The sequence below is a fragment of the Martes martes genome (genome assembly GCF_963455335.1).
Source record: "Martes martes genome assembly, chromosome: 3".
In the NCBI taxonomy this organism is placed as follows: Eukaryota; Metazoa; Chordata; class Mammalia; order Carnivora; family Mustelidae; genus Martes; species Martes martes.
This window is the reverse complement of record NC_137890.1, coordinates 142,070,903-142,083,393: the sequence shown is the minus strand read 5'-3', so window position 1 is coordinate 142,083,393 and position 12,491 is coordinate 142,070,903. Positions and strand designations below refer to the sequence as shown.

Below are 12,491 nucleotides of genomic sequence, written 5' to 3'. Positions count from 1 at the left end.
ACTTTGAAAATATCCTAAGATAATTATTTCCATTTTCATAGTAACTAGTACAGTTATGACTAGAGTTGTCTTGGGTTTCTAAGGAAAGAAAATTATTCTGAGATACTGTTAATAAGAGAAAGTGTGGTAATAGAGAAGGGTATTTTCTTAAAACTGTGCTAAAGCTGTCATTTTCACTTTTAATGACTTTAACTGTGCTAGACGAGATTTTATTTTCAGTCACAAAAATAAACTATCTAACTCCTTAGTCTATTGCCCACCAACCTTCTAGCCCCTCCCTGTATCAGCCTCACAATGGATTTTATTCATCTTGACTGCTAAAGCCAACATTTAGTCAACAGAATTTTCCTGACTTGACCATTGCTCAGCCCCTCCAGTGAGAAAATTCCGTGAATGGTAACACCTAAGAAGGAGGCCTATACAGATTTTTCACTCTGTAGATGCCAAGGAAAGCCACTTAAAATCTTTTCTGAAGATAATAGGAAAGGCAAAACATTTTGGACAGCTTATTGCCAGTGTCTATAAAAACAAGTTGAAATGAAACAGAGGTTTAATACCAGACTTTCTAGCACCCTCAATGTATAGGAAGAAAGACACCAAAAGAAATACAGGTCATTTCTCACAGCCCTCTTTGATTTGATGACTGTATTTCCCAATGTTGTTACTTTTAACAAGCCAAATCATGCCAGATTCTCTAGGGGTGCTTGCTGTTTGCTGTTTAGTGCTTATCACACAAGGCCATATTAGTGAAATTTTAAAAAGCAAATGCCCATGAATGAATCTAAAGCTTTTTGACTTGAGGTTACCAGACCGAATTTTGTCTAGGATTATTTCCATATTTTTCTACAGTGAAATAGAGGTTAAGCTTTCACATCTTTAAAGGGGATGACTCAAATAAGACATGCAAAGATGAGTCTCAGGAAAATAGAATTAGATTTTGCTTTAGTGGGCAGGAGAATTCCTCAGTTCCATTTAATTTATAAGTGCATCATGGACTCGAATTCATCAATTCTCTGCTTGGTGTTCCCCTTCCTGATTTTCCGATAGGATATTGTATTGTATCTTGAATAAGCATTTCTAGAGATATCACTTTTCTTCCCAAAGGCTGGCTGCTCCTCAGGTGTCACAGGTTGGGAACTGGGGCTGCTCAGTGGGGAGTCCTCGTTTGCATCACCTTCCCCTTTTAATTGAGAACCCTCTTCTTCATTTTTTTTCTTAAATTCTATCACTCGAACTTCATCTTCATCATCATTGCAATCATCATCATCATTATTAATTTCTTCATCCCAAACTTCTTCTTCCTCCTCATGTTTAGAATGCAACACATCAACTTGGCTAGGTTTCCGAAATCCCAACCATTCAATTTCAGTTGCCTGGCGAGCTTTGTTCTTCCCATCCTCCTCTTCCTTCTCTTCTAGAAGTTGTTCAACAAACCTTTCCTTTTGTCTACTTATTTCCTGGTTACTGATGCTCAGAGGAATCTTCTCCCATTGATGTCCTGTAGCAAAATCAATTGGTAATTGAGATACCCAACTCTTTTTTTAATTTTATTTTATTTTATTTATTTATTTGACAAAGAGAGAGAAATCACAAGTAGTCAGAGAGGCAGGCAGAGAGAAGGGGGAAGCAGGCTCCCCGCTAAGCAGAGAGCCCGATGCAGGGCTCGATCCCAGGACCTTGAGATCATGCCCTGAGCTGAAGGCAGAGGCTTAGCCCACTGAGCCACCCAGGTGCCCCGAGATCCCAACTCTCATTCTTTAAATTATGTTTCTGGACAATCATTTCCCTACACATACCTTATAGGATATTATTCTGTGGGTTAATAATATGTTTTACACAATAAAATGGGTTCTACTATCAAATTAGTTTGGAAAATACCACATTAAACACAGTTAAGTAAGCCTCAGAATTTATGCAAGCCTTTAAAATGCCAATAAATATTGTGGATCTCTAAAAAGTTGATGACTCAACTTCATTTGACCATAAAACTTTTTTTTGTTGTTGTGGACTGTTGTATCTAATGAGACTGATGTTCCTGAGACAGACTTTTAAAATCCTGTTTAGTCTGTAGTGACTAGAAATGTGAACATAGAAAATAAAATATTTGGACCTATCTCTTACACACATACACACACACACTTGCCACATTCCTCAAGGAAAATTAGAAAAATATCTCACAGGAGAAAAACGGTTTTCTTCTAGTAGTAAAAACAATGACTTCTCCCAACTGGGCATGCTCAGAGTAGCACATTCACTATTTGCCACCATGATTCTCAGAGTTGTGCTAAAGTACCAGTTGTGGAAGGAGGAGCAGGGAGCCACGGGTGGTCAGGAGTCCTATGTTGGGCTAACAGTGATGCCAAGCCCATCAAAGCACACACAATGTCATCTAAGATCTGCCATTGATTTCAAGAGAGCCAGACTTTAAAAATCTTGTTGTGGTCATCTCTATATATTGGTAGATTAGCCTGTCATGTTAGACATATCCCTAATAACGACTAATTAACTCAAGTTGTTTGGTACCGTGCAGTGACTTTTACAAGGCTTAATTCATGTCAAATTTCACTTTTCAAACAGATCACATCAGCATATCCTTAACAATATTTATTGAGCTTGCTAGAAAGAATTAGAGTGGAGGTTGTTCTCTGGGCTTTCACCTCTAAAGTGACTACTATGAGCAGCTTCAGTCTATGTGTGACTTTAAAATATTGTCTAGATTGTGTGCCTTGTCAGGCTTCCATTCATTATTCCCTTTCAACACCATAAGAGTCTTTAAATAAAGTGAGAGGCAGCGTTCGTCTTTGTCTTTCCCCATCACAGCTTTCTACTTTCACTGAAAGATGTTCAAAGTCCATTTCCATTCAAGATTTTTCATTCTCTTTTTGTTTTTGTTTATTTGTTTGTTTTGTTTTCCCAACACAGGGATCAGATTGTACACTTACCAGAAAGAGATAGAAGTCAAGATGGATTTTCATTCCTAACTGGTTGTACACAGTTCCTATCAGGTTGTTGGTGCCTAGTCAATGTTCTTTACGTTATAAATAAATATACATTAGCATGTTTTCTGTAATCCTAAGTAAGCTTTCTTTTATTCTATTTTTTCCCATAAGAGCCAAAGAAGCTGATCTTTTTGCTCACACCATGACTCAGGCATGGAGTTGTCATGCATGAAATTACTTCTTGAATTTAAATTATAGTTTTTCCTCAATATTTTTAGCATCTTGCTGTTTTTCAACCCAGGAGTATTCTCTTTGGAGACTTTATAGCTGTTTGTCATTGTGAAAATAGAAGACACCAACATGTGCCTTACAGGAAAACCATATGTTCCACCAAACACAAAAGAATTCATTCAGGGAAAAATTCACCCTGACACCGTCTACTTAAAAATCCAGACTGCTTTCATTCTGTATTTGACAAAACAAAAGATCCTAGCAAACTGTTATCTCCAGTGGACTTCCTGATCAGATATTTAAAAGGGTCTCTGGGCACCTGGGTGGTGCATTTGGTTAAGAGTCAGACTCTTAGTTTCAGCTCAGGTTGTGATATCAAGGTCATGGAGATTGAGCCCCCAGTCAGGCTCCATGCTCAGCTCAGAGTTTACTTGAGATTTCCCCCCCCCCGCCCCTCTCCATTGTGTGTGCGTGCTCTCTCTCTCCTAAATAAGTAAGTAAATCTTAAAAAAAAGAATTGAAAGGGTCTCTACATGCACTTTGGGATCCCTGCCTGTGAGAACTTGTTACATTGGAAACAGAAAGATAAGGGCAGAGAAATTGTTTAGTTCATTTCATGGGGCTTAAGGCTTAAGTTTTATAAATTACCTGTGTTAATATAAAAGCTTAATAATGGTTGTTCCTTACTACATTCCACCACTACCTAGGGACAGCATATAGTCTGGGAGGTATCCAGGCAAAATGGACAAACCCAAAAAATTGCCAGTCATATCCCTGTCTTCCTTGACATCTACAATTTTATGTGATGTTCTAATATTTAAAAAAAAATAATTCCATATTTTGCCTATTAAGGTCCAAACTAAGCTAAATTGCTCAAGGTCTAAAGAACCAACTTCAGTTTTGAGATAGGATACTTATGGTTGCAAAAGAGGAAATGAGTGATTAATTAATATGTGTTTATCCTGAACTTGATTTGGAAATTGCTTCAACATAGGTATCTTCTTAGAAGCAAAATCTAAAAGGTTTTGTGTTTCTTAGTCTCTTGAGTTTATCTGAAATATAAGTCACTTAAAAATCAATGTTCTTTTTATTGTCTCATTTTCTGAAAGAACACAATTAAAATTACCTTCATTACCTGGTAGATTTCTTTAACAAGAATTAGATAACCATTTTCAGCTTACATAGAAGCCTAGAATTTTTCTATAGATCAATTAAATTTATAATATTATTTTAAAATGAATGTCAATAGTAAGCTTTTAGGATAAACCCATTTTTAAAACATTCACATTTCACAAGGTGCCTGACACAGATTTAGAAACAGTAAATAAATCTTAGCGGACTAACTTATTAAGAGACTGATACCATTTTGTCAGGTCAAGGCATGCCAATCAGTTAGACCAATACATGCAGTCTCAGTCTTGGTGCTTCTGGAACACTTTTTAAGGTGAAACCCACAGATAATTAAGACTACTCCCTTATCTGCTTATAGCAGCTTTGAGCTTTTGAAGGCACTGTCTGGATTGCTTTTTCAACATCACACTCACAGAACATCCCATGCAAAAACTACCATCCATATTCAGTCAGACAATGTCTGTGTACAAAATGGAAGTTCCTCTCACCTTCTCTGAATGTCATTTCATCAACACTTGTTTCTTGGAGAGAAAGATCTGTGATAGCCTTATGAACAATAAAAAGATTCTCTTCTGGTTTTTCTGGGGGAAAGAAACTCACAAGATTAATACTATATTTAAGCAGTTTAAGTTTAAATAAATTATCAATTTAGACTCTAGCTATGTAGATTGATTTGTTTTGCAGTTGTGATCACTAAAAGTAATTGTTTCACTCTCCTAACTCATTTCTTCATTGGTTCCTACTTATAAACATAAGGATAACCTCTCCTTTTCCATCTAGTAAGTTATAGAATCATGAATTCAGACAAGTTCAGGTATATTTCAGAAAGAAAACTTGAAATGCTGAATTTCCTTTGCTTAAATAATAACGGGGCTGTCCATAATAATAATAAATATTATAGTGAACATCTAACCAACACTTAGTAATCCTCACGACAACCCTACAAATATCAGTACTTATATTTCTGCTTTCTGCTAACGGGGGAAAACTAAGGCTTCAGGAGGCTGGGGAAGTTGTCCAGGGTCATAAAGCTATCAAATAAATAAGCCTGGATTTGACCTGAGGCAGAGGTTTGGTCCTGAGCTATCCATCCCCAGTAGAATAAGAGACCACATTTGGGCAAGGCCATGGGTAGGAGGATGGACAGCACATTTCCGTCGTAACAGTTTATCAAAAGAATTACGGATGAGTTTACAAACTGAATCGAGCAAATCAAAGAGAAAGGAAAAATGCTTTACCTTTTAGAATCTTCTCATCCGTGGACCAGTTGCCTACAATATTCCCTTGTAATTTTTCACTCTTCTCTTGATTTCCTTCTGTGGGTAGGTCTTCAAGATGGGGTTCTATGCGGTAGTATGGTGGGGTACCATCCACATCACTGGCTTCCTCATTTGTTTTAGTGATCGATTGTTGACCATTTTCAGGTGGTGTATCCCCATTGCACTCAGCCTGACTGAGTGTCCCTGGAACGTCTGTCATGATGTAGAGTTGAGTCCAAGGATGCAGAGAGAACTGTGAGGAAACTGAGTGAAAGGATCCTTGATAGATGTGTTCTCTCTCCTTCAAGTTCTATAGTTCAAACTCCTACTCTAAGAATACAAAGTGTTTGCTTCAGTACATAGTATCAAGCTGCTTTTCCTAAAGGTGTCCAGATAGAGCTTAGAACAGAAGCAGTAGGATTTGTCAGATTTGCCACCAGCCCAGAAGCAAGCATCCAGCCAATCACCACCTTCTTTGTCTCCGAGCAGCCCACTTGCTGAATTAATAGCAGCATTTTGATTTACATAAACAAACAATCTGAGGCAATCAGGCTTTTGTGTTGGCATGTAGAAGGGGACTTTCAGCTTGTCAGTCCCCCTCTGGGAACAGAGATTTTTGTCCCTTTTCATAATGGCCCTTTGTCATTTTCCTTGTAACAGGAGCCACTATTGTTCCACAGCTTTAATCCAGAGAGAATGACCACCTTGAGGCATATTAGTTCTGTGTAACCAGCTTAACATTTCCAAACGGATTTTGTTTAAGTAAAACCTTAGCTATTTTGTAGGGGATAATGGCATCGTTTCTTATTCATTAAAGAATAAAATCAGCTTATCAAAAACCTGTAAATAGGACAACTTTATTGTAAGTGGTTCTGGCAGCAGATTCCATGGTGTGCTTCAGGAGCCCAGAGGAAAGACCTAAGGAAAAAAAACACAAACAGGAAATTCTACCATCTTGCCAATACCAAAAATTTTACATTTAGATAATTCTTTTGATCTGTAGCTTCTTATTCTCTAGTTTATTTATGTTTATTGAGGCCCAAACTATCCTTTGAACCCTTAATATAATTTTCTCCATGGAGTTTTCCCTTTCCCCTATCAGATTTATTCTCAATTTTCCCTACTGATGTTGCATGATGCTGGTAAAATCATATAGCACCAACAAAGCCTGCCCTTGGGGGAAACAGGTAATTATGGAAAACATCCACTACTTACCAACCTTTACTTTTTTAATTTTAATTTTTATTTTTCTAATTTTTAAATTTTAATTTAATATTTTTAATTTTATTTTAATTTTTAATTTTAATTGTTTAATTTTATTTATTTATTTTAAGATTTTATTTATTTATTTGACAGACAGAGATCACAAGCAGGCAGAGAGGCAGGCAGAGAGAGAGGAGGAAGCAGGCTCCCTGCCGAGCAGAGAGCCCGATGGGGGGGCTCGATCCCAGGACCCTGAGATCATGACCTGAGCCGAAGACAGAGGCTTTAACCCACTGAGCCACCCAAGCGCCCCAATTTAATTTAATTTATGACACAATGAAAACTCATTAAGTTTCAATGGAAATACATTAAAGATTCACATATTATTTTCCTTGTAATATTGAAAATATGAATTCAAATACACGTTCACAAACAAAATGTGCAAAAATATTTTCATGGCAGTGAATAATTCACTAATTTGTTTTCTGTTAGAAACAAAATGAAAACCAACTTCTTCAAAGTTTAGGTTCTTTTCCATATGAAAATTTGACTCATGGTACTCCAATAATTTAAGAACTGGAAAAAATTCCTTTAAGACTTAAAGGAGACAGAGCAATAATATCAAATATAACTGAAAAATAAAAGTGTTAGTTTGAGAATAAACTCTAATAAAACAGTATGATTCCTTGTAAAGTAGATCAGCATTTTCTAGTGATTGGTTATCTAGATTAAATCTAGATAAAATCTAGTTTAAAACCATACAAGTTGCTCTGACAAACAGGAGCAGAAAGAGGGTAGTTTAATGTAGCCAAATACTTTAAAAATAAGAATTGCTGCATTACTTTCTTAGAATATCACAATCATCACTGAGTTAAGAAACCAGGGTTTTTTTTTTAACTTAAATTCAAGTTACTTAACATATAGTGTAGTACTGGTTTCAGAAGTAGAATTTAGCAATTCATCCCTTACCTATAACACCCAGTGCTCATTACAAGTGCCCTCCTTAATATCTATCACCCACTTAGCCCATCCCCTGCCCCACTCCCCTCCAGCAACCCTTAGTTTGTTCTATATAGTTAAGCCTCTTATAGTTTGCTTCCCTCTTTCTTATTTTATTTTTCCTTCCCTTTCACTACATTCATCTGTTTTGTTTCTTAAATTCCACATATGAGTGAAATCATATAGTTTTCTCTTTCTTTGACTGACTTATTTCACTTAACATAAATACACTCTAGTTCTATCCATTTTGTTGAAAATGGGAAGATTTCATTCTTTTTAGTCACTGAGTAATATTCCATTATTATATATGGGATTATATTCCATAATATTTCATTATATATATATATATATACACATATATATGTATACATACAGATATATCACACATATATCATATACACATCACATCTTCCTTATCCATTCATCAGTCTATGTATTTTTTTTTATTTTTTTCTTTAATTTCATGGTTAACCCATTCCTTTTTTAGTAAGATGTTCTTCAACCTCCATGTATTTGTAGTCTTTCCAAATTTTTTCTTGTGCTTGACTTCAAGTTTCATAGCATTGTGGTCTGAAAATACGCATGGTATGATCTCTATCTTCCTATACTGGTTGAGGCCTGATTTGTGACCCAGTGTGTGATCTATTCTGGAGAATGTTCCACATGCATGCAAAAAGAATGTGTATTCTGCTGCTTTAGGATGAAATGCTTTGAATGTATCTGTTAAATTAATCTGGTCTAATGTGTCATTCAAAGCCATTGTTTTCTTGTTGATCATCTACTTAGATTATCTGTCCATTGCTGTGCATGGGGTGTTAAAGTTCCCTACTATTATTGCATTATTACCAATCAGTTTCTTTAAGTCTGTTATTAATTGATTTATATATTTGGTTGCTTCCAAGTTGGGGGCATAAATACTTAAATTATCACATTCTTTTGTTGGATAGAGCCCTTTATTATGATATAGTGTCCTTCTTCATTTCTTATTACAGTCTTTGGTTTAAAATCTAGTTTGTCTGATATAAGGATGGCTACTCCAGCTTTCTTTGATGTCCATTAACATGGTAGAAGTTTCTCCATTCCCTCATTTTCAATCTGGAGGTGTCATTGGGTCTAAAATGAGTCTCTTGTAAGTAGCATATTGATGGGTTTTGTTTTGTGGGTTTTTTTTAATCCATTCTGATACCCTATGTCTTTATATTTGAGCACTTAGTACATTTACATTGAGAGTAATTATTGAAAGATATGAATGTTGTGCTAGTGTATTATGTGGAAAGTCACTAGCCTTATAGATTGTCTCTGTTCCTTTCTAGTCTTTGTTGCTTTTGGTCTCTCTTTCCCACTCAAAGCATCCCCTTTAGTATTTCTTGCAGAGCTGGTTTAGTGTTCATGAGCTCCTTTAGGTTTTGCTTGTCTTAGAAACCCTTTATGTCTCTTTCTATTCTGAATGACAACCCTCCTGGATAAAGTATTCTTGGCTGCATATTTTTCCCAATTAGCATGTTGAATATATCATGTCACTGCTTTCTGACCTGCCAAGTTTTAGTGGACAGGTCTGCTTCTAACTTTATGTGTCTACTCTTACAGGGTAAGGACCTTTTGTCTCTAGCTGCTGTCAGAATTCTCTCTTTATCTTTGTATTTTGCAAGCTTCACTATGATATGTCTTGGTGTTGACCTGTTTTGTTGATTTTGAGGAGAGTTCTCTGGGCCTTTTGGACTGAAATGCCTTCTTCCTTCCCCACATTAGGAAATTCTCAGCTGTAATTTGTTCAAATAAACATTCCACCCCTTTTTCCCCACACTTCTTTTTCTGGGATTCCTACGACATATACATGTCTTTATTCATGATTTAATAGCTTCCTTTCTGTCTTATTTTCAGCTTCATTATTTTCCATAATTTTATCTTCTAGATTATGAGACTCTTAAGGGCAGGAAGTGACAAAAATTCAACAAAATGTCCAGCTATAAACATAGAAATGGAGAAATGCTCATATTAACTTTAAAAACCTGACTCCAATCATTCACAATTCCCTCAAGACTGCTGTACACTTCAATTCAGGGATGCAGCGGAGTCTAGAGAGTTTAGTTTATCTCTCTCTTACACCTAGATTTTTATGACCCTATAGCAATGTGCAATTTATACTTTAGTTTTTATTGGAGTTTCATTTTTCTTTTTTGGATTATCTTCTTTCTGACTGCCTTGGTTTGACTTTTTTTTTTCTAACATTAGAATTATTTCAGATTTGGAACACAGAAAAATAACTCAGAGTTCTGTGTAATCAGCATGTTCACCTCTATAAAAAGCATAGTTTTAATGTTGTCCTATGGAATAACCATTTACTTGTAACTGGTTTATAACATGCATTATCTTTCCTACAAGCACATGGCAACACAAGATACATTTAATACCAAGATCTGTGCTAGATCACCAAGATCTACCAAATAAAATATAGGGTATTTCGTCCATAAAAAGTAAGTTGTCACTGATTGTTTGTAATGTTGGGGAGGAACAATTTTACTGTACCTTTCAAGACTCTTTAGAAGACTCTTAACAAGAGAAAAACAAATGAAAGTTTAATAACACATATACATCCTATATACACAAGAGAGACCCTGCAAAACTAAGTAACTCTCTGACACAGCTGAAGCCATCAGTTTAAATACCATCTTTAGCTAAAGATAAAAGATGTTAAGGATGGGGAGTCAGTTATGGAAGCTTACCAGGAAAAGCACAGTAAATAAAGGTAAGTTTCTTATGTGGATTTAAGTCATTGTCTTCCCCACTGATAAGAGTTTCTAGAGATTGAGTCACTCTCTGCTTTATGGTAGAGCAGCAAGACTCCCTTACAAATGGAAATTTCCTTTGTAAATGTGAATATCTCTTAAAAAGGGTAATTTGTACCTGTTTTTCAAAATTTTTTTTCGATAGTTTCTTAAAGGCTCAAAATAATCAACATCCCAGAATTATATATTGGGATGACAAAAATTTTTCCTCCTCCATAACAACCTATGATTTGCACAGTATGTTAAAATTTGCACTAATGATTCTTACTTCAAATACTATTGCATAATCTCCATGCATGAAATATGACTTTTTTTAGATGGTTTAGTGGAATATTTGTCTTTTTTCCTAGTTATTATGCTTAATGATAAAGGACATCATATAAATGTAACCATTATCAAGTCTATAACAAAATATGATAATAATGAAAGGATCATCATCTGGGAATGAAAAGTATCAAAATGAAAATACATAAATAACCACACTCCATTTGTCAAATACCAAATGATTAATGTTAAGACTATATTGGGTCCAGAAATAAAATTTGGGGAAAACTCATAAAATTCTGACCTTTAATAATAAAAAGTAAAAAGCCAAGCCACAAGTCAATGTTATATCTAAGAGATGACCAATGATCACTGAATAACAATAATAAATCAATTTGAAAGATCAGCTTGGAGACAACTCTTATACAAACAGATTTGTATGACTGAAAAAGGCGTACTCTAACAATCAGGGTTGAAACAGAAAGGTAGGAAAACTAAGAGATCTATAGATCAATCTATTGTGATCTGTCTATCTACCATGCCATGGCCTAGGAATCAGAGAAGCTGAAGGAAGCTCCAGAGGAAGCTGGGGCACTTGCAGGCTCAGTGCTGTCATGCAACAGGTAAGCCAACAGGTTAATAAGAGTGTGTGAGTTACAAAATAGTTGCTGCTTCACTTTTGCCCCACAAGTCTCACACAAGAATGTCTTTTTTAGTTCACATTTCTTTTCCTGGAAACAATTAGGAAAGGGAATTTTGGGAAATGTAGTTTAGACTGGCCAGCTTGACAAATAGCATCAGCACTATGGACTTTCAGCACCTCTCTGAACCAATGTGGTACCACATGTAAATTTTGAGCTCAAAATCCTACCCACAACCCATAGAATCTTCTATATGGAATAGGTAATGCTTCAAGGGAATGTGCAGGGATATGGGATAATCTGAATTGCTTCACTTAAGGGATTAACATTCCAAATTAAAGGAGCAACCCAGCTAAAGTGAACAGAAATATAAAATATAACATAATAAAGTCTATCAGTATCCCTATATTTCACTTCAAAAAAAATTGCCTGCCTCTTAGTATAAATTAAATAAAGTTGATTATCTGATATCATCTTAGTACCTTGCGCTTATATTTGTGCCTGGTCTAAAATAACAGTTGCCATTTTGGCCCTGTAAGATCTTAAAGTATAGAGGATGTTTTGTGGTTTATTTTTTGTTTTTTTTTTGGGGGGGGGGCGTTGTTTTTCCCAGAAAGCCAATAGTGAAGTCTATGGATAGCATCTGAGTTTTAAGAATTTAATGTAATAGGATTTGAAAATTTAACCATATCTCACAAGAAGCATGCTTTCCAATCTTGGAGGTAAGTCAGGATTGGGGGCTGGGGGATGCTCCTCATCTCTGTAAAGATAAAGCCTCCCTTATACCTCAGTAAAGGTATATCTCTGTGTGGTCCTAGAGTCTGTGGCCTAGAGTCTCACTGAGTCACTGTTCTTTTTAAGGAAATATACTGGAAGAAACAAGCTGGGTATTTGTTGAAGATGAGAGAAGAGTATACCCTGAAAGAAAGGAGCCACAACGTAAGTCCCTGTGGCCAAGATAAGGAGGGGTGGGTGGGGCATGAGGATGAGAGCATCAACGAAGAATTAAGAAAAACCCTCAAATAAAGAACAAATGGG

At 35.9% G+C, this 12,491-nt stretch overlaps 1 protein-coding gene across 2 annotated transcripts; it reads right to left on the bottom strand.

Annotated features, from left to right (window-relative positions):
• Positions 1-977: 977 nt before the first annotated feature.
• ERMN (ermin) lies at positions 978-5,780 on the bottom strand (the record flags this gene model as incomplete). 2 transcript variants are annotated; one of them, XM_080799684.1, is made up of 3 exons in its annotated part: positions 978-1,498; positions 4,790-4,882; positions 5,540-5,780. In XM_080799684.1, 3 exons carry the CDS (start codon positions 5,778-5,780, stop codon positions 978-980), a joined length of 855 nt encoding a protein of 284 aa, XP_080655810.1. The 2 variants fall into 2 exon arrangements, with proteins under 2 accessions (XP_080655810.1, XP_080655811.1); XM_080799685.1 differs by having other exon boundaries at positions 4,790-4,822.
• Between the last annotated feature and the right edge of the window lie 6,711 nt (positions 5,781-12,491).